The 24,106-nt window shown below is 35.1% G+C and overlaps 1 protein-coding gene across 4 annotated transcripts in view; it reads left to right on the top strand.

Moving 5' to 3' along the window:
- zfpm2b (zinc finger protein, FOG family member 2b) overlaps positions 1–24,106 on the top strand; it is a 93,684-nt gene extending 69,578 nt beyond the window's left edge. For 2 of the 4 annotated variants that reach the window (XM_087294831.1, XM_087294833.1), the window contains 2 exons: positions 16,231–16,437; positions 20,704–24,106. In XM_087294831.1, coding sequence (XP_087150957.1) covers positions 16,231–16,437; positions 20,704–23,033 — 2,537 coding nt within the window. In that variant the 3' untranslated portion in view covers positions 23,034–24,106. 4 annotated transcript variants of the gene reach the window in all.

Raw genomic sequence — 24,106 nt, 5'->3', positions numbered from 1 at the left:
AAATAAATCAATTATTAGAGATGAGTTATCAAAGCTATTATGTTTAGAAATGTGTTGAAAAAAAAATCTTCTCTCTGTTAAACTAAAATTGGGGAAAAAAATAAACAGGGGTGCTAATAATTCTGATATCAACTGTATATTTACTGTGGTTTTTGCTTTTACTGTGAACGTCCATAGAAACTTATAAATCTTCAAAATTTGACAACTTTCATTTCTATAAATGCTTTCACAAGCGCAATAATCTTAAGCAGCATTTCAAATTATTCACACGTTTGGCTAGGGCTTTTTTATGTTACTGTTCAAAAAGGTGGTTCACAGTTAAAAGGATAGTTCATCCAAAAATGAAAATTACTTTACATACTCATCCTCCTCCTATGGTTATAAAACTGTATGTGTTTGTTTCTCATGTGAACACAAAATAAAATATTCTGGTTGCTGGCACATATTGTCAATTTGTGTTTAACAGAAGAAATGTTTTCAACAAGTGATGGGTGATTAAATGATGACATAATTTTCATTTTGGGGGGAATTTTCCCTTTAAGAGGATTAAGCCCATACAATATACAAGTATAGTGTTATGAACAGAAGAAGAAATAAACAAAAATGCTGAAATTATTATTCAAAGCATATCATGAGGGCTTTCTGTCCTGTTTATTGGAACTCAACAGATGTGAATTATATTCACTGTTTAAAAAAGTTGCAGGTTCCATTAAAAAGTAAAAATACAAAAAACACTTCCTTTTCTAAAGAAATACTCCTGTAAAAAACAAATCCCCCTGAACTCTTCTTTCATGCTATTGTTTTGATATTCTAAAACAGGAAGCCTGTGTCTCCTGGTTCAGGGTTGCAGTGTTATGTCAGAGGAATTTCAGTTTGATTCTCACCGAAGACGAAGTCGACAGAGACAAAGTTTAATTGAGTTTTCCTGAAACCAATCGGGAGTTTTGCTAGAAGGTAGAAAAGCAGAAGCACATAATCCTCTTCCCACTGAGGCGCTCGCTTGAGGGGTATCTCTCCTCCCTTTCTCCCAATCTCTCCCTCCTTCCGTCCCTCCCACCCTCTTTCTCACTCTATCCCATTACCTGGAAAAAAGAAGAGGGTCCCAAGCCACAATACTGAATACCCCAAGATAAAAGTACAAATTTCCTTCCGAGATTTGTTTTAGAGAAGCTGCAGTTCTTTTTCAGTGGCAGATGAAAGTGTTGCACCGGTTTGACTCTACAGGGTCATGAACATCCGCTAGAGGATAGTCCATAGAGTACCATAAAATCTTCCCAGTGTGAGCGCAGTGAAGATCTACTGGGACAAATAACAGAGTGATTTACATAGCATGTCAGTCATCGACTATAATCCCTAGTGTGGTCTCAGTGGTGTCCTGTTGTGTGTGGAACAATTCCTAAGAAAGAGAAGGTGACGGGTGATAGTGAAAGAGAGCAGCTGTTTATTTAACCCAATTTCACTCATTTTGTAACAAAAATAAATGTATACATTTTAAAAATTTAAATATTTTACATTTGTCTTTACATTATATTTAATTTACTAACATTTACCTACTTTGCTAATAATTATAATCATGTTTACTTAGTTTATTATTTTCCTTTGCATTTTTATACACATAACATTTATGCATTTATCAGTTTTATTAATTGCTTTACATTTTTAATAGTTCTTAAACTATTCTGTAATGTTTTAGTGCTATTGTTTACCCAACATTATTTTTGTTTTATATTCAGCAGTTCTGTTATCAATCACTGCCTTTTAGTAACATTTACAATAATTTTTTTTATTTTCTTAATGATTCCCTTTGTTTACTTAATTTACTAAAGTTTTCCTCTGTTTACCTGCATTGGTTTCATCAGTGATCATTTATATTTATACATGCCTTTTCTGAACTATTTTGTTTCTCCAAGTTTGAAAATTTTATTAGCTTTTGTTAGAATTTACTTTCACGTGTGTTATTTGTTTATTTATTTATTTTTTCTTACCTGTGTGTTTTTAATTTTTAAAATGTATTACTTTTGTTTTAACCTTTTTTTTCATGGACCTTTTTTTAATATTTAGCAAAATCATTAACATGTTTTTATTTTATCTTTACTCTTTTGGGTCTCGTCCTTATTACAGTGTAACTATTAATTTAACTACTGAGTAACATTAATTAAATACATTAACATTTTTTTTAACTTTTTACTTTATTATGTTTTATTTTGCTATGGAATATGGATTGTTTTGCAAATTTTTTACACATATTGGTATTTTCAAAAAGAAAACCACAATGCATAAAATGTTACATTTATACACACACATACACACACACACGCACACAAACACACACACGCACACGCACACACGCACACACACACACACACACACACACACATACACACCCCAAAAACAACCACGACATTAGAATACGTTTTATAAGAAAATGCTATTTTTAGAAATCTCTCCTTACAATTTCACATTTAATTCAGCATGTAACTTGCAGTTCCTATTTATTTATTTATTTATTTATTTATTTATTATATTTGCTAGAAGTTTATATTTTTAATTTAATGATTATATCATTATTATTATTACTATTAACCAAAAAGTATTCCTAAATTAACTATTGTTTCAAATACCTGTTATGGTGTGTTAGGGTTTATTAAGAAATGTTGCCATCTGCATCAAAATAAATTGAAATTAAAATAATTTCAATGATTTCTAGACATAGAAAGTGTATTAAATGTGCATTAAAAGTAAGCTTTAATGTTTACTCTTATGCTTTTTAAAAACACATTTTCTTTGTTTAATTGTTTTATTAAAGTTTTCCTCTGTTTACCTGCATTTCTTTTATCAGTGATCATTTATATTTATATATGCCTTTTTTGAACTATTTTGTTTCTCTTCAAGTTTAAAATTTGTAATTAGCATTTTGTCCAACCTATTTTATTAGTATTTACTTTCAGTGTGTAGATATTTTTTTGTTTACCTGTGTGTGTGTGTGTGTGTGTGTGTGTGTGTGTTTAAATTTAAACCTTTTTTACATGCACCTTTTTTAAATATTTAGCAAAATCATTGACATGTTTGTCTCACTTTAAAGTATTTCAAGTTGCACTTTTTACAGTGTAACTGTTGTTACGTGCCTTTCCTATCTAGGGCCAGGTAAACACGCAACAAAATAACATAACGGGGGGAAAGGGAATTAAATGTAGCCCAATTAAAACTATTAGAGGCCAATTTTGATCATATAAAATAATATAACTAAATAATAAAAAACAAATTGGGCAGTCAACAGTCATCACCGTTTTCATGTCCCAGCACTCCAACAATAACTCACACCAAATACAATGTCCAATGACATCCACCTCCGTACTGCTCCAAAAAGTTGAACCAAAACCAAAAATTTAAAGAAGTAATAACAAAGTGAACTATATTTTTTACTATACTGTTCACTAACAATAGGATTTTTAACAACTGAGTAACAGAAGTTAAAATACATGGACATACTATATGGTTACAGTTTGAATGTAGGCTAGGTTTAGTGTTAATTACACAAAATTATGCACAATTATTGATATAGTAAGTACTTGGAACATGTAATAAAGACACCTTAAAATACAGTGTTACCCTTGTTTGTTCAGATATACTTAGATTTACTTGTTTTTTGAGCTTTATATGCTTACCTTTCTACTGTCACGCATGTACATGTGCATCTCAATTCAACAACACATCAACTGGGCAACATATAGCAATGCAGCGTGCTGCTATTAAGAAGCTGTCACGAAGCTTAATTACATATTCGACTATGGAAATGAGTTGCTGCCTGTCAGCGAATCTGTGATTTGAATGCTTCGCATGTAACACAGAGACTGTCAAAAAAGACTTCAATCAAAAATGCTAAAATAACCGAGTCGAGCAGCAAGCTACACTTTCCTCCTCCTTTATTAAGATCACCGCAGTATGAAAAACAGTAAGTGAGGGGGAGGAATGATGCGAGAGGGGGGTTCTATCTCAGGCAGAATTGATGTGGTTCTATCCATATTCATATTCAGCAGCAGCTGTTATCGCTTAAAAGGCTTTCTAATTACAACAACAAGACAAAAACTGCTTGGATACAGTCCAGACCCGCTAAATGATAAAATAAACGCTCATTCACTCTCTCTCTCTCCCTCTCTCTCTCTCTCTCTCATCCTCTCTTAATCTCCACAAAGCACCTTGGAGTCTACTCACCCAAATACATGCCAATGAACAGGGAAAGTGGCATTCGGAGATGCAGGTGTCACGTTTGATAAGAAACTTCTGGATTAAATATGCTGTGGCTAATGAGCAGCCGGGCGAGCCAGTGAGGGTGCGACCATGGGCACGATTGTTCTCCGGCTGATAACATTCTGCGGAAGAAACAGCCAAATTCCATCATTTAATAAACAGCCCCTGCTTCTATCAGAGAGAGAGAGAGAAAGAGAGAGAGAAAGTGCCTGGATCCCGGTGTTAAGTGGGAGACATTGCTTTTCATTATGGCAATCTCAGGGGGCTTCCATAGGGGTGTGGAGGTGCTGCGACAAACAAATTGTGCTATATTTAAATGCGTTTATTTGTGAGTGTCGGTTTATGTGTTTCTCAGAGGTGTAGACGGAGTTCGGATCTTGAAGTTAATGTAAAGTTATTGTTTTATTAGTGGTGTCTGTCAAGCATCACTGTTACTGTTGCTTGTAATTATACTAAGGGATCCAAACAAATACTTAACGGTACACTAGACTGTTTGTTTTTGGAAATACTCATTTTACAACTTTCCTTAGAGTTAAACCAACCCAAGCTCATTCTGGAACCGTAAACCCACGGACGTTTCTGGAGGCCGCGATTAACGTGGCCGGAGGTACGTAAGGCCGCGTTTAGTTTTTTTCGAGCGAACGATGCGGTCGAAATTGAAGACGATGGCTTTTGCTTTTTTTTTCTGGACGGCTTTTGCGAACCGCCACTCGGGTTTAGGGAAGGAGGAAGAGGAGGAGGAAGAGGGGGGCGGCCGAGTCGGCCGAGTCGGCCGATCCGGCGGCTTTTCGCGTGAGAACGTCGCGGGCGCGAACGGCGCACTCTCCCGAGAGGCGCCCGAGACGCAAAAAACTGTGCACAGCGGCCTCCCGCGAAAACAAAAACCGCTCGAATACGTACCTCCCGGGACGTAAATCGTGGCCCGCAGAAACGTCCGCGGGGCTACGTTTCCACAATGAGCCCGGGTTGAGTTAAACAGTTAAGTTTTACCATTTTTGTATCTACGTAGGTACAGAAAAAAAAAGTTCCTTAATTAATAGGTCAGAATAAGGGTATAGTTCCAAGCCATATTGACCTTGAAAATAGCAACTTTTCAATTTTCATTTGTCTAAGTACACGATGCAACTATAGAAGAGTCATGCTTTAGATAAAAAACAACAACTCTTTGGTCATTTTTAAGCCAACATATGCTCTTTCTGAAAATTTAGTCCTGTATACATTTCTGGAGATCGCAAATTATGTAGCCGGTTTATTTTTAAAACAAACGCTACGGGGTGGTATGACGGCGTTTCTTTTTATGCTTGTCAGCTGACTGTTTACGTTCGTATGGACTGCTTTCCCTGCTGTGACCAGCTTGTCTAGTTAGCTCACCATGTACATCAGCAAACTTGAAATGTAGAGAGGAGTCAACCACGACGATTGGTAAGACAAAAAGTGGGTAAGACACAAAAAAAGTCAATAAATAAAATAAACAAGTAAATAACAGGGTGAGAATGTGGTCAAATCTGAAAACGTGGTAAAAATCAGGCGAGGGGTTTTCTTTTTCTGGATTGCTTTTTAAAATTGTTATTGGGTTTAGGGAAGTGGGTGTTCGGGTCAATTAATGCTTTTGAAAATACTATTGGTTGGGTTATGAGAAGGGGGAGAGTGGGGGATTGGTCGGCTGGTCAGTCAGTAAATTAAGTTGACAGTGGCCTCTGGTGGATTTAAGCGAAACCAGGCATGAATGGCACTCGCAAGAGAAATTTGAGATCTGAAAAGTGTACTTAGTGTAGTGATTTGTTGATGTTTCTGTTAATGACCCCGAGATGACAGGAGTATCAAGCTATACATAGAGATGAAATATAGGAAGAAACAGAAGAACAATGATACGAAGTGAGTGCTGAAGTTCTTAAACAATAAATTTTACATGCCAGTTCATTTGTATATTTTTTCCGAGTGTTTATTTAATGAACACCACACTTAGTGGCCTTTGGTGCATTTGCGAAAACAAAAACTGCAAAAAACATAGCCCCTGTGACATATTTTGCTTTCTCCAGAAATACATATAGGTGTACATAATCAGAATTGAGCCTGGATTGTTTTAAACAAGATGCTAATGTTCAATTCTGATTCAGTGATCTGTGCTAAGCTAAATTCAGCAAAGCTGAATGGATTCAAAATGTTTAACTCTTGGTTATATTTTCTATGTCTATTTTCAAGAAAAAAACATGGAGTGTTGATTTAAATATTACATTTTCATCTAAAATTCCATTTCACTAAGTCATTATCAATCTCTGGTGGATTTACGGGAAGGTCATGCAAATGGCACGTATGAGAAAACTTGGATCATTAACGTAACAGCAGACTCTAGGATTTCTGAAAACAAAAAATGCAAGCAGACGTAGCCCCAGGCACATATTTCACAGTTCCAACAATGTAGCACTGGGCACGTATCTCCAATGAGCTAGGGTTGCTTTGTTTTTAATCACACAGCTTTGCTTCCCTGACTAGATGTGCATGACAATCTCAGCTTTTTGATTGATGGCGATTGCAATTTCATTTTGATTGATTTTGCAGCCCTATGGCATATAGTATATTCATCAAATTGTGGCTGCTATTAATGTAGCCAGCATCTTGCAACATGTCAAACTTTTTATTTACCCTAAAATGAATCAAAAAATATAGCTAAGCACTAAGTGATTTGAATTCACTGAGTGACAGAGTGACAATAACATCCCATTCAACAGCTGTGAAGGTCAAAGGTTGACACCTTTAAGGTCATTTAGGTGCCATATTGCCAAAAAAAAAAAAAAAAAAGGGGGAAAGCACAAAATGAACGCAGGTCTTGACCTGTCACTCACAAAGAGCTTAGTTCACCCAGCCAACGAAATCCCCCTTTCTGCCAGCATCCGCTTTAGCCGGACCAGTAGGCTATAGCTGTCAGGAAGACTATTCATTTCTCAGAGCTCATATATATATATATAGAAATTGGAAAATGGCAGGATAATTTCTTTGGCAGAGCTGTCAAGTTAAACCTGAAAGCCGGGGGTGTGGTGTGGTGTGTTGCGCTGAGGGAAAATAAACACGTACTGCACAGCCTCATGAATATACAAAAAGAGGCGCATAACTTCACACCCCGCTACCCCAGCCAGATGACTGGCCGTGCCTCACAGGAAGGCGCTCAATGCCCCTCTGGTGCGTGTTTGATGTAGCACGAGGGCCAGTAGATCAATGAGGGTGCAGGTGTGCAGGGCAGATGGTGGAGAGGTGATACCCGGGGCGCTGAGACTCAGCCGGGCCAGGAACACAGAAGCTCCAATGAGGGGCCCCCGGGGGAATGGAGCCGTATGACTGATGCACTCTGGGATGTGATTTATGGAACGGAGCAGGGAAAGTGAGATCCCTGCTGTTACACACACTCTGCTGCTGTGCTTGCAGGATTGCAGGCTCTTATGGTGCCATTTTTAGGACTCGTTTTGTGTTGTTCTTTCTGTTTTCTAGGGAGTTTTTTTTTTAAGTTGAAGCTGAGAGAAATAATAATGGTTGAGGCTTGTTTTTCTTAGTCATGGTGTTTTTTTCTTTTTTTGTTTGTTTTTGCAGTAGATATAAAGTAGTGAGAAGTTTGTTGTTGTACCTTTTTAGTTTTAGTTAGTTTTCTCATTTTAAAGGAGGTGATTTTTAACCCAACATTATGAGGCTTTTGTGGCATAAAAACATTGTAAAGGCCTGTAGAATCCAGTTTCTTTTAGTTTTGGGGTTAGTAAGATAACTTTTAAAATAATTATACATTTTAAAGTTGACGTTCAAGAATCATTTCTTATTAATATCAATGTTGAAAACAGTTTTCTAGCTTGGTGTATTTTCTGTAAACCATAATACATATGAAGAGTTTCATTCCAAAACGATATATATCCAATTTGAAAAATGTTGGTTATTTGACATTATTTTTTAAGACATCAACAGTCAAGTTCATTCACAATGTTTGTACATTAAACTAGTACTTGAGCTCAGTGAAGGCCAGGAACACAATATTCTTCAAATCCAGCATATTTTTAATTTATTTTTATGTTCAAAATGCAACATATTCATCTTAACATTGTCAAACATCTTAAATTGGTAAAAAAAATATATACATCACAAATATATGGAATAACATATACAAACATTGATAAATAATAATAAGATTCTAAGTTAGTTTTAACCGGAACGTACCCAACACAACATAAAATAACTTTTTTTTTTTTTTTTGCAAAACCTCTATATCCACCTTAGGCTATATTCTAATACAGATGCAGGAGTATCTTATTCTGGTCTACTTTTGTAGCGTTTTTATACTTTTTAGTGAAGTTGAAAGCTTCATCTTCTATCGCTAAATCAATAAGCAAACTCGGAGCACCTCACCGGCAGTGACTCTCTTCCCAGGGGATGCTGAGCTCATGCAGCGCTCTAAAACGTTCTAAAACCGTTATACTGTATCACACTTTGTAAAGAAACTGGTCTGGCGGATATCCTGTTTTGTGAAAAATACATTTTGTAGTTAGCCTAAAATGTACATTCTTAAATGTTATTAATGGCATCAATTCACACATAGATCAAGGTACATCTAAACAGTGATTTCCAATAATAAATGTAAAAAAAATTGCGTTTATTGCGTTTTGCAACCAAACTCTTCATATATACATATACATATATACTGTATACTGTTTTTATAATGTGTAATTAATGTCAATAACTTATATAATAAATAATATATTACACAGTAATTACATATTTGTATTGTACTTTAAGTATTTAAGTAATTTTACATTCTATAAGTAATTAGGGGCCAAGCACCGTAGGTGCGTAGGCACCTATTGCTTTCGTTAGTGTTCTTCTTCTTCTTCTTCCGTTTCTTCCGCCGGATTTGAATGGCAGCCCATATAGGCGCAAGCGGAAAAGCTGTATAATTTGGCACAATGATAGAGGACAGTATTAACATTAATCAGACCAAACATGAAGTCTTAAAATCAAACTCTCTAGCGCCACCACTTGTCCAAACTTTCACATACGTTTATCATCATAACTTTTGAACCGAATGGGCTACAGTCAAATTTCTTTTTTTCTCTGATTCCTTGGCTCAGTCCGATTCAAACACACTCTATGACGTCATTTTCCGTCATAAATTTTTTCGCGCTATATTAAATTATTCGAAAAACCTGTTTGATCGAACTCGTCCTAGGCCGTTTCTCCGATTATCACCAAAATTGAATCACATGATCTACAGACCATGCCAACATGTTTTCGTTTAACTTGCAATCAAATTTAACATAGAACTTGCAAAGATGGACTTGAGACGATATCTCCGTAACGCATTCACCGATTCACACCAAACTTGGTGTGTGTTATGACAACTAGGGTTTGAGGCTATATGCAGAGTTTCGGCGCACTGCCCCCTAGTGGTCCGGAGATACAAAAAACTTGCTTTTTTGGTTTATAACGCCTCAACCTTTCATCCGAAACTCATAAAACTGCTCTCATTACATCCGCCAGAGCATGTCGAGCCGAGTGATGTCTGATTTGTCGAGCCGAGTGATGTCTGATCTGATGTCAAAAGTGCTTGGCCCCTTAATTGCTGCTTGCAGCTATATTTATACATTAGTACGATACTTTTTCAAAATCCATGCATAACCTGTGTTTGAGAAATTTATTTGAGATTTATTTTAAAACTATTTTAATCACGAATACAAAATAAACAAAAACATATAACTACCTAAAAACTGATCTTGAACTATTCTGAATGTGTATTTTATGTGTACTGTGATTTGTGATTATTTTTATGCATCCTCGCTAACTATCAGTATTTATATTGGAATATTGTAAATGTAATAAAAATAAGCTTTTTGATTATTTTTTTATTAAAAAATGTAAACAAATAATACTGGATAAATGGAAACAGCTTAAAACAACAGACACTTGCTGGATTTTTCATGCAGGACATTTCCTCAGAATTTTTATTAGGATATTTCAGATAAATAGAACTGGGATTGTTTTTACATTTTAGCTCAACATGCAGTTGTTTATCATACAAAAACTGGAGATGACAGGTAAAATGAAAATGACTAAAATTATAGTTTAATTAAATGCTGCAACTATTAGAGCAAATTACCTAAATGAAAAAGACAAACCAAAACTAAGAATGTATCCAGTACAGCAAATGTATGAAAAATGAAAAGCGAACGGCATGTAAGAAATGAAGCAATCAAACTACAGAACATGTGTGATTGGTCCAGAAAGACCCCAGCTGAATGCTGAAGACATCGCCACCTTGTGGAAGAGACTTGATAGTTCTCAGAAATCCCTCACACCATTCAAAGAAAGCCCGGCCAGTTCATTCAGTCATTCTCCACAAATTAGTTAACTATTAGTTTACCTTTTTTAGTTTAGAATTACATTTTAAGCTCAAATTCAACATTGCACTACTTTCTTTTCAGGTCTGATGAGCAAGAAATTCATTGACAGCTCCAAATATTGGCTTGGAATTGTAGGTGAATGCGAGAGGGAGGAAACATGCACATGCTTTTCATTTATATCTCTCATTGTCTTCACTACAGCGTGCGGTGCCAAAATAAACGCCGGCCTGGCCGATTGCTCTTTTTCACTGCCAGAACAAAAATAGCTCAAGACACAAGAACATGCTGCACTGTAACACTGCTTTTCCCCTGACAACTGTAAATAAAATAACGATAACAGGAGTACATTATACCATTTATGATTTTAAAATGCTTATTTAAATATTTTTACTTTAAAATGATGCATATTCTTAAGGTTATTATTATCAGCAGGTGCTTTTAATAATTTATGAAAATGACTGTATATCCTAGAGGTTGAAAAACACTTTTACTTATTAATATGATTTATTAAGTTATTTTATTTGTTGCTAGAGAATTGAGATTGTTTAGCAAATTCTTTACAAATGTTGTTATTTGCAAAAACAAAAGCACAGTGTTCATACAGAATGCTAGTTAAACATGTATTATTTACACACACACACACACACACACACACACACACACACACACACACACACACACACACACACACACACACACACAAAAGAAAAGGAAAAAACATTGGAGTACATTTGACAAAATACTATTCCTGGAAATCTTTACTTAAAATTTTACATTTAATTCAGCATGTTACTTGCCATTTTGTTGTATTTTTGTTTATTGTGCTTGCTGGCAAGTGAGTTATTTTTTATTATTTTATCATTGTCATCAATCAAACAAGTTAACTAAATTAACTATAGTTTCAAATTCCTAATGGTATGTTAGGGTTTTTAAAGAAATTTTGCCATCTGCATCAAAATAAACTGAAGTTAAAATAAATACTTCAATGATTTCTAGACATAAAGTAGAAGGTGTATTAAATGCAAGTAAACTTGAATTTTTACTTTTTAAGAACTTTTGTTAAAGTAAAATGTCAGGACATGTGAATTATCAATAATAATACATTTATTACATTTATTTATGTGCCACTTTTCTCACACCCAAAGCGATTTACAACAAGTTAAAATGGGACAGTAAAAATGCAATATTTATTAAAATATAAACAACAACACATATCAAGTCAAAAACCTTAGGACATGCAAGAGATAACTAAATCACAAGGATAAGAAGGACCCAAATCATGCATATCCATATAGTACGTATTTTAAACTCAATGTAAGACTGAAGTGAAAGCCAGTGCAAATTATAGAGAATGCAATTGATATGCTGTCATGAGGCTGTGAGTGAGAACATGTGCAGCTCAATTTAAAATATATTGTAGACGTTTGATAGATTTGACTGGTAAACCAACATAGAGAGAATTACAGTAATCAACTGTTGAGGTAAACACCCATGCAGCATAAGATATATTTATGTAAATATAAAACAGCTTATTTACTCTGGCCTCAACTTACTAAGATATTTCAAAGTGTAAGCCATCATTCTTGATTTTATTTCAAGAAAATGTGATTAAGTAGCTGAATGCCGAAATATATAGAGATTTAATATATTAAAATATTTATTACATTAAATATTTAATTTATAATATATATATATATATATATATATATATATATATATATAAATAATTTAGGCAACGCAGTGGCGCAGTAGGTAGTGCTGTTGCCTCACAGCAAGAAGGTCGCTGGTTCAAGCCTCGGCTGGGTGAGTTGGCGTTTCTGTGTGGAGTTTGCATGTTCTCCCTGCATTCGTGTGGGTTTGTTCCAGGTGATCTTGTTTTCCTCTATTGTCCAAAGACGTACTGGTGAATTGGGTAAGCTAAATTGTCCGTATTGTATGTGTAAGTGAGTGTTTGTGAATGTTACCCAGAGATGGGTTGCAGCTGGAAGGCATGTATTGCTGCGTAAAACATGTGCTGGATAAGTTGGCGGTTCATTCCGCTGTGGCAACCCAGGATTAATAAAGGCACTAAGCCAAAAAAGAAAATGAATGAATGAATATATGATTTAATATAAAGAGATTTAAAATTACAATTTCTTCATATTTTTGGGGCTCCATTGTCATTCTCAATTTAAATTAAATTAATTTTGCTATTAATATTATAATTGTATTTTATTTTATTTTATTATTTTATTATTTTATATATATATATATATATATATATATATATATATATATATATATATATATATATATATATATATATATATATATATATTTTACATAATTTTACATAATTTAAAATTACAATTGCTTTATATTTTGGGGCTTCCATTGTGATTCTCGATGTAATCAAATTATATTTGTTAATACCATAATAACTAATAATTAAATATTTTTGGTAGCTTATTTAAACAGAATAATAAATGAAGAAATATTGTTAATAATAAATGTAAAAATTTTGTATAATGTTTAATTAAAACCAATGAAATGAAATTAAATAAAAATGAGCACGTTCTAATGTAATAAAAACAATACACTTTTATAGATTTTATATTTAAAAATCCCTTTTCATTTGTAATCATTTATTAATAACTATAAAATGTTTACTTTATTACATTATTACATATTGCAATAAAACATAATTGATTACAAAATGTGACCCTGAAGGACAAAACAAATTACAGGGTATTGAAATTGCCAAAATACATTGTAGTCTATGTTTTAAAATATTTTATTTTGTTCTAAAACATTAATAAAATATTAGGTAAAGATCATGTTTTTTTTTTTTTTTGTAACATACTGTAAATATTTGAAACATTTTTTTGTTGGTAATGTGTATTGCTATTTGGATAATTTAATGTATTTAGGTGTCTTGTCAATAGTTTCATCTTGGCCAAATTTGATCCTTTCCTAACAAATCATCTGTGAAAAGCTTATTTATAAAGCTTTCATACGGCGTAAAAATCTAAATTTTCAAAAATTGACACTCATGATTGGTTTTGTGGTCCATGGTCACAAATAGACATTTAAAAAAAAACATCCGTTCCTCATATCAGACCTATAATACCAAAAGAACATGCAATTAGCATTTCTCTGCGGGAAACACGACAGCCCATCACGGGTCACTTTCTTCTCCTTGGGCATGCTGTCACAAAGTGCTCACGCGTCTCTGAAAGGTAGCATTGAGTGTACTTCACTCTTATTGTCCAACTCCCCAATTAGTCCACGTCCTAATTCTAGCATTTAGTGCCGGCATATCATGTCTCTTCTTGTTATCTCGCGTTCCAGACTTTTGTAAATAGTCATATTTAAAACTTTAATCCCCTCAATGGAAGATGACGCGCAGACAGAAAGTCCGTCATTTGGACAGATAAATGTTATCTCAGTCACAAAGCACTCGTTCTCCTTTTTAACCAGCTAATGAGTTTGTTCTGCGGACTCCAGTCGAACGTTTCATCCGCAGCCCTTCAGTTTGATAATGCTGTACTTTTATCCGAAATGCCCATTCTCTTTAGAGGCAGGGAAAAATATACAGCGTCTTCCACAATATGCTTGTCCCTCACTTGTTTGTTGCCACTTCAAAGCAGTGGCATGCATTTATGTGGCTGAAAAAAAATACTTAGCTGTGTGGGGGTGTGAAAAGTAGTGCGTTGGTATTTACCACTATGTAATTTAGCATAAATTAGATAGAAGGTAAAGTTTACTAATTCCGGTTCTGAAAACTATTATCTTGCATTGATGCCACACTGCCAGGAAAATCATTTCCAATGGAATAAAAGAAAAAAAGGTTGCTGGGAGGCTTTTGTGACAGGAAGAAAGAAAAAATATGCAAAATTTCTAGACAATATATACAGGCCTGTAGCCAGGGGGGTTGGGTCAGGGGGTGACGGGGGGTCCAGGTGGTTTAAAACACTCACCCCTTACTGACAAAGGTTCATATTTGAGCTTATTTGTCCCATTTTGACCGCTATGGTGAGATTTACCTCTTTACTTCTATGTGTGATTAGATTAAACAGGAATCGCAGGACTGATTTTTCTAATCCCTACAGGCAAGAAAAAAGAAAGTAGTGACTGCAGGTTGAAGGAAAGTAGTGGAGTAAATGTACCAATACTGCACTAAAAATGTACTCAAGGGAAAGTAAAAGTACACATTTGGTAAATTCCTAAAAAAAAAAAAATACTCAATTACAGTAGTTAGAGTATTTGTAATTTGTTACTTTACACCACTGGGCATAACACATATCAGGCTCATTTTAAATCGTTAAATTTGCCCAATATTCTTCAAAAGACTGTAGGTCTTACCTATTTATAAGTAAGAGATGTCTAATTATTTAAGATGCAATAAATGTAGTATGATAACATATTCTTTTATATGACTTAAATGCAGGTCTGAATGTATAGAGATGAAGGCAGAATTATTAGCCCTTCTTTGAAATTTAAATTCATTTTCAAATATTTCCATGATGACAGCACATAATATTTAACTAGATTTTTTAAGACACTTCTATACAGCTTAAAGTGACATTTAAAGGCTTAACTAGGTTAATAAGGTTAACTAGGCAGGTTAGGGTAATTGTACAACAATGGTTTGTTCTATAGACAATTAAAAAATATATAGCTTAAAGGGGCTAATCATTTTGACCTTAGAATGTTTTTTTTTATTAAAATCTGCTTATATTTTAGCCGAAATAAAACAAATAAGAAAAAAAAATCATCAGACATACTGTGAAAATATTCTTTCTCTGTTAAGCATAATTCGGGAAATATTTAAAAAAGAAAATTCTGACTGAAACTGTACATACTATTTTATTAGTTATTGTTCAAGACAGTAATGTTCAGCTTAAAGTGCAATATAAAGACTAATAAGACTACTTAGGTTAACTTGGCAACTTGGGTTAATCATTGGACAACAAGGGGTTTTTTCCAATGTGAAATGAGAAATTCTTAAAGGGATTATTAATATTTAGCTTTAAATATTACAATTTTCCCCCCTTATTTTTATTATCATTATTATTTTTTGTTGTTTTTCCTTTATTTTTATTATTATTATTATTATTATTATTATATTATTTTCTTCTTTTTTGTAAAAAAAAAAAAAAAACGACAACAAAGATAATGATATGTAACTATTTGTACTGAAGTGATGTTTTTGCAATACAAAAAATTAACATTTAACTATTTTTAAATACTTTTATTGGAGCCAAACTAAAAGAAATAAGACTTTCGCCAGAAGAATACAAAATACTGTAAAAGTTTCCTTGCTCTGTTAAAGAATACTTGAAATATTTGAAAATTTCACAGGAGAGCTAATCATTTTGCCTTCAATATTATGTTGTAATAAGTGCAGGTCAGAAAATGCTTTCTTTCTTTTAATTATTATTATTTTTAAGTATATTTTTAACATTAATGACAATGGAACATAATTTCATTCATAAAGTTATTTAAACATTATAGTAGACACTTTTTTTTTTTACATTTTTATAAGCTTTTATACGTATTTAGCATCTTCATGCTTAAAAAGTAATTAAAATGCTCTATTAAACCCTAAGCTTTGTTCTTTTTCTTGCAGGAGGACATGTGTGGTGTTCCACAACCAAAAACATCATGGAAGGAGATGAGCTCGCAGCCTGTGTGGTGGATTTGCACTCTCATCTTCAAACCCCAGGCCCAAATCCCTATGGTCAAGGGATGTACCCGTCCCGACAGCTGGATGCCATCCAACTCCTTCCTCAGCAAGCGGCCATGGCATCCATACTGCCCGGCGCTATCATCAACAGTGAGTGCCGCATTATCAGTGCCACAGTGGATAGACTGATTAATGTGCTTGGTTAAAAATGGAAATCCATGTCAAAGAGTCATCACGGCTCCGATGTGCGTGTTTGCCATGGATAAGAGAATTACCAAGGGTTGAGACTGACCTTCAGTTTTGCTGAAATTAGATATTTACCCTCTTCCATTCTTCGATTACAGCTAACAAGAATTTGATGCGAACAACATGCCGCACATTTGCATAGTGCATGTGTGTATAGGGCTGGGTTATGTTCATTCTTCGTTCTATTAGCAAGGTTATTTTAGTAAGCGAAAACTAAGACTAAAGCATTGATCAAAAGACAGCTTTGCTACATGAAATTAAATTAAATATTCACAATAAATGAAAATCTAAAATTCTGTGAAACTAACAACAGTCAACTAACTAAAATAAAAGGATATAGGAGCACCCTTAGATGCACTTTTACAGCTAAAAAAAATTAGTTAAGAGCATGATTATGTACAGAAACACATTTTCTATATAAACAAAACATGTGTTCTTACATTCCTTCATCTGTCAGAACATGTAAACTAGGTGTGTTAAAATACAAATATGATTGTTAATATGAAGAAGCTTGACTTCATTCTTCATCATTTTTGTTGTTTTTCATTTAAGTTGCACTTGTGTGGGGTCTGTTCTAACAATTATTTTATGACTAAGAGGTTTGTAAGCTGTGCTAACACTAAACTTAGCTTTAGTTGACACTGGATGTGTTATGCTAACTCTGATGAACTATTAATACTAAAACTAAATATATAAAAGCTAAATAGAAATGTGTTCACAAAATAAAACGAAACTAAAACTAACCAAACTATTACTCAAACAAACTACAATATATCAAACAAAAGTGCTCAGGGGTTGCTGAAATACAGTTTTCTCAGTCGCTTTGGTGCGTTTCTCACAACACCAGTGTATTTCTGCACAACAGTTAATGCATTTCTCAAAACAATTAGTACAAACTGCAAAACCTAGCTGATAACCTGCAAAAGCGCGTCACATGCTCAAAATGGATAGTTCAATATTTAAAAGCAAGTATTCATGCCAATCAAAGTGTCAGTATCATCAAAATGAAAAGTCCTGGCACCATTGTTTATGAACAAGAGAGTCAAATGGCTTTGTCATGTTTTCATCAATGCAAAAAAGTAAGATGTTGGTGTCACTTCCTGAAAATGCTCAAGACAGCACTATATATTTGCACAGCCATTTGAAAACTACATTAAAGTTGGACATCACTGCATTTAGTGAGGTATCTGAGTACAAGACACTGAATATGTATGTTTCACATTTTTACTCTGCATTTGCTCTTTACAATCCTAATTTATTCACAGCATTGTGCAAAAGAATAAACACACCCTTACAGTATTTACAACAAACATAAACTCCCTTTGGGTTGAACTGTGCACAACTGTAAACAAAATTGCAGTACATATCGGAACTGAACCTGCAACATACACAGGTCTGTAAATCATTCATCAAATTGTTCAATTTTAAAGGCATTTTCAGGAAAATAAAGTTTTACCTTTTTTTTAATAAAGTTTGCTTGGCCGATTTTGACATCAAGTTCAACATTTTTGTATGTAATGACTCAAGTAATGAAATGAGGACTGTTAATTTTATATAGAATGACTATTCAGCATTTACAAGTTTAGTTCATTTTGACTGACATGACATAAGCAATTGATAATGTTATAAATAGCAGAGAGTTGAATGAAAGCAATTGATGCATGTCCAAAAGCATTTGCTATTTGTTGAAAGGAATGAGAAACTGCTACTAGGATGTGCACAAATGACTAATTGTTTTGAGAAATGCATGACCTGTTGTGCAAATGTAAATAGTGTTGTGAGAAATGCACTAAAGCGACTGAGAAAAACTGTAATATGGTGGTTCTTTTTGGGTACAGGATTCATCAGAATAAACAGCAAAAATCAGTCCAAGGCACTCAAAATATGTGGAAAAAAATATTAAAAAGCCGTATTGACCCGGCATTAGGTTGCCCTGATGAAGGTAGTTGTTTGCTAAAATGTGTAGGCACAGTTTTAAGGAATAGCCATACCAATAAAGGCTTTCAATATTTTATCAACATTTTAAGTGGCTCGGACTGATTTTTGCTGTTTAAACCAAAATAAAACTAACATTTACAGCCATTTAAAAAATCATATCAAAATAAAAACTAATTTAAAAATAAAAAAATATATAGTAATCTATAAATTAATAATAATTTGTTATTATATTCTAGTGTATATTACTGTACAATCAGAATACAAATATATCTTAGCACTGATTGATCAATTATAGTTTTATTTTTTTACTTTTGTATCATTTATTATAGTTTTTTGCTAGACATGAACAAATCATTTATTTATTTATCTATTTATTTTAATGACTATATAACACATAATTATAAATATTTAGGATTCTGCACCATTTTGAATTGTCTCACAAAAATGTCAACTGAAAGCATTTCTCTGGTGGTCTCAGACCCCACTGTAATTTAAAATGCTACAATAGCTTTAGATAACTCAATATGGATCTGCTTGTGTCCATTTCTGTCTTTGTAGAAGACATCTTCCCCTGTAAGGCATGTGGCATCTGGTTTCGGAGTGAAAGAAACCTACAGGCTCATCTTATGTATTACTGCAGTGGGCGACAAAGGGACCCTGAGATGGTGGCAGAGAAAAACGCCAATATCAGCCATCAAATGCTCCGCAATTGCACATACCCCCAGTGCAATATGAGCTTTGCAGGCTCGCATGCCCTGGAAATGCACTTATCCACACATAACTGTGAGTAAACCTAAAAGACATTCTTTTGAAAATAATCATTTGACCACAATTATATGAGACAGAGAAAAAAAAGTGTAGGTATGAAGACCTGCTTACTAAACAAAAAGTTGTCTTCCAGCCCTCTCAGTTATGGTTATGGGCAATTGCCTGTTGGCCAAGCTACAGTAGAAGCCCAGAAAACGATCTAGGTGTGTTGGAAGACCAGCACGTCTTATTTTTATATTTTATATTTAATTTTTAATTAGTTTTATATTTATTTAAATTATATTTTATTATGTTTTATATTATATCATTATTATACATAGTATAGTATATTAGGAATTTTTTCTGACTATAATGTTATCCAAATGTTAAATCATTTTTGATGATTTTCACATTCATTTGATGGCCCTCAGAATATGTATTCCTAGGAATATATGACAATATCATAAATCAAAAATAGAACCAAGCCTCTGCTGTGTTCATTTTTTATCACTACTTGAATTCTGATAGATTTAATAAAAATAATGAGAAAAAACTGAGAAAAAAAATATTTTTTCTAACACATTTTCAATATGTGACAAAACTTCATCCACATCAACGGGGGCAGATCATTTTGCTGTTTCAACCCCTGATTAGGAAGAGAGTAAACCGAAGGGAAGTAGTATAAGGGGCCAAACAGCGAACGCGCTTTTCTGTTCTAAAAATGTGAGGTGCACCACACTGCCTTTTTTGTTGACAAGAAAAAAAGAAGCACGGCTCGATTTTTATGTCACTGGACAATGACTGAATCAGCTGCGTATTGTGCGTGAGCAGTTCTGTTAATATTAATATAATTTAAAAAATTTATAATATTGTGATATTCAAGATTTGTGAATTATACAGAACTGGATAACTCAAAACAGCAACCACTAGTCTATCTTCCATCTTCAAAAGTCTCTGTAGTTTTCTTGACAACACAAACACTGCAGGCACCTCAATGGAAACTCCGCCTCTGCTTTCATTTGATTGGAGAATCAAAAAAATGCGACTGATGTAATGAGATTTTTCCACTTAGAGTTGACTTTTTTACCCTCAAGCACACAGCGCGCAAAAATGCGAGTCACAGCAGGCGCGCATAAGCAGCATGCACAACACTTGCGCCCCTTATTAAATTATTCGAAAAAGGTGCCTCTTTTTACAAGATCTTATCTACATGGGTTATATTGCAGAATTTAGCTCCAACAACCTCCAACCTCTAGTAGCCTTGGTTTGCAGAGCTGCGGCCTTCCAGGAATCAAGTTTGAGACTATTGCACTAGACCTTCCCTTACTCTAATATACCTAAAACACAGATTGCCTTAAAAACTGTCAATGGGATGGAAAGGGTTAAAAACCATGAATGTGTAGGAGCATGTGTACAGCATTTGATTTGGCTATCCTAAATTGTGCATTATGATGTTCACTAATACCATTCTTTTTTTATTTTAAGGTCTCAAGTCTGATGAGGTGTCCACTGGAAGTAACTTGAAATGCACCATTTGCGACTACTCTGCTGAAACTCTCATGGTGCTCCAGCACCACATCCTCTCCCATCTGTCCCAAACCGGCCTGAGATGCGGTCAATGCCACTTCTCATTCCAAACCCCCAGAGAAATGGCCAAACACCAGGAGCTACATGGACATAATTGTACGGTCACCAATAAACCCATTAAAGAAGACAAAACTGATAACGCTCCTAACAGCATCACAAGTAACTCTCAACAGGTCAGAGCTAAGACGAACATCAATGACCTCCAGGAAAGCACAGCACAATGTGATGTTACTCAAATTTCAGATCTGCAAAACACGGACAGTAGCCAGAAATCCAATAAAGGCGAGGCAAACTCAGGAAACAAGGCCAACCTTTCATATTCCAGAGTCAAGTCAGAACCTTCTAGTCCTCGTTTAGCCTCTTCACCCATTCAGCACCACCTTCCTCCTGCATTTCCCTTACCCCCTTTTATACCGCATGTTCCGTTCTCACAGGATATTACTATGGGGCCGCAGGCATCTGAGATACTGGCCAAAATGTCTGAGTTAGTCCATCGCAGGTTGCGTCATGGTGGAAACTCTTACCCTCCGGTCATGTACAGTGCACTTGTACCAAAAGGAGCAACATGCTTCGAATGCAATATCACCTTCAATAACCTTGATAATTATTTGGTGCACAAGAAGCACTACTGCAACAGTCGTTGGGAAAACACGCACAAATCACATGACTTCTCTGGACTTCTGGATAAACCAGCAGGCACTGTAAGCCCTAAAATTGGAGCCAGTTTGGCTGTTATGCTAAATGCCGGCCATCCCTCTGAAGTGAAAGGCCAAGAGCCTAAACCTTGCAATCCCATTGCAGGTGGAAAAGTAACAGATGAACTGACCGTTCAAGTTAAAAAAGCATCCACTCCATCTGGTGCACAGGAGAGACCAAATGGTACACAGCTGGATTTACAAAGCCAGAAAATGCCACCCACTGAAACTGACCCCAGCCACACAACATGCGAGGCCTGCAAGATCACCTTTAGTCGACATGAGACCTACATGGTGCACAAGCAGTATTACTGTGCCACTCGCCATGACCCTCAAATCAAACGGGCAAACAATAAAGGACCGGCTAATCAAAAGGCAGTACGTCCACGTAAAAGAAGAAAGGCATACGAGTTGGCCAATTCTGAGCAAGAACAAATGCCACCAATGGGTATGCCATCATTTCTTGGAATGCCCACTTTAGGAGGACCATACATGTCTAAGGACACACTGGATAGCTTCAGAGATCATCAGAGATACAACATGATTCAGGGGTTAGTGCCCAAATACCCAGAGGCTTCACTGACAGTTACGAAATCCGCTCTTGTGTCAAAGTGTAATATAATCTCAAAGGAAGAAACTGATGCACCCATAGATCTCAGTAAAAAATGTGTGCCACAGTTTGGTAACACTCCTGTTTCCCCTAAAGGACTAATGGATTATCATGAGTGTGTTGTGTGCAAGATAAGTTTCAACAAAGTTGAGGACTATCTGAAGCACAAGCAGAACTTCTGCCCGGGTACTATTTTGCAAAGTGCTTCCACTGAGAACAAAAGCATCAAAAAGGAAGTTCCCAGAAATACCAACAACCTCTTAGAGAACCCCCTCTTTGAATTTCCAGCTCCACAGATAAAGACTGAGCATCCAAATGCAGTGCCAACTTCTGATACCCAAGCTTCAAGTGAGGAACAATTAATCCCAACAAAAGATGACCTGAGGAACATGTTTCAAACCTCTTCAACCTACCCAAGTCCTGCTAAGAAAATGAGACCTGATGAGCAAATTTGGCCTTACTATGAAATCAAACCCACCGATTATGCTACAGGGATGCTGGTCTCACAAAGTGAAAGGAGACAGAGTCCAAACGAGGGCAGTGAGGGAGAAAAAGATCAGCCAATGCCTGACGGTAGCCATCTTAGCACAGATGACCCTGAGAACCAGAGCCAGTCCTCATCTCTAAAGGACAATGTTGAGATTGAGGAAAAGATGGAAGATGCTGAAAATAAACATGAATCCCCCACACCAGAGAGCCGTTTAGATGATCCCATCAACAGTAAGGATGTCACCACACAGATGCCATCTATAAAAACTGAGGAAGTCTCGACTAGCTTGAAGAAAGCGTTGACTGGGTCCATTGCCAACTCAAGTAATGTAAAGTACTGTCGCCCGTGTGACATCCAGTTCAACAATCTCTCAAATTTTATAACGCACAAGAAGTTTTACTGCTCATCTCAAACAGCAGAGCATGTCAAATAGTGGACAACTAGTCCACAGTTGTAGAAAATGTAGTGTTGGACTCAATCCACGTACATACTGTCAGCAGTGTAAAGATACATTTAGGGCCTCTTGTCACAGGACCCGAGAAAACATTGCCCGTTGTCCACCCTTGACAACTGCACTGCTCGAATCAGACATAATTTATTGCAATGGACACTTTCTCTAAACAATACCATCTGCCCTCTCGTCTTTCACAAGCCTTGAACCTGTCATTAATTTTCACAAGCACGTTTCTGCCCCCTTGTGGTCATCATAAGACGTTTTTACGATTCCATGCTGGTGTACTCAGCAGCAGGAGGACAATCAAAGCAGGATTAATCCTACCAGTCATTTATTAGAAACTTTGAAACTATTTGTTGAAAATACTGTGTGCTGTTTCTTGTTTTTTTATGTATTTATTTATTTAATAATAGTTGCAGCTCCAAAAAAGATCTGAAGTGAAAGACAAGCTAGTGAACGTTTCAAGATTGTGAAAGCAAGCCACATTGTAGAAACTGATTAAAAAGAAAAGTCTACAGATGGTGGGACTACCACTGGCTGATTATTGTTTATCCTTTGACTGGTATCCTTAAGACTGGCAATCATGTTTTCTGAATTAATAATTGTCGATACATGTAGAGTCTAGTTTGTCCTTGATGTTTCTTTATGCTTCAAACCTTTTTTTCTTGTCAATGCAGAACTCTTCTTAAAAAGGTGACCTGTATGTGTGTTTGTTGATTCCTTATCTCTTTTTTAAATATCTGGCTTCTAATGCAATACTTTTTAAAAGATAAATCATTATTTAAAGCAGTATTACGAAAGGGTAACTTTTTTACTTGGACCCCAGAAATTCTGTGTGAAGTGTTTACGGAGGTCGTACAGAGAAGGGTTTACACTTGATATGAATAACTCACTGTAAACTTTCCTACAGAAAAATAATCTTGTCAGAAAAAAAGGGAAAAAAAAAGTTGTCAATAATGTGTTGCTATGCATGTACCTGTATGGAATGAAATTCCAGAAATGTGGGAAATGTTATTTTATGTGGCATAAAAATTAAAATTCTTATCTCAGGA

Source organism: Danio rerio, chromosome 19 (genome assembly GCF_052040795.2).
Source record: "Danio rerio strain M-AB ecotype USA chromosome 19, GRCz13ab, whole genome shotgun sequence".
NCBI lineage: Eukaryota > Metazoa > Chordata > Actinopteri > Cypriniformes > Danionidae > Danio > Danio rerio.
This window is presented reverse-complemented; position numbering and strand designations above follow the sequence as displayed.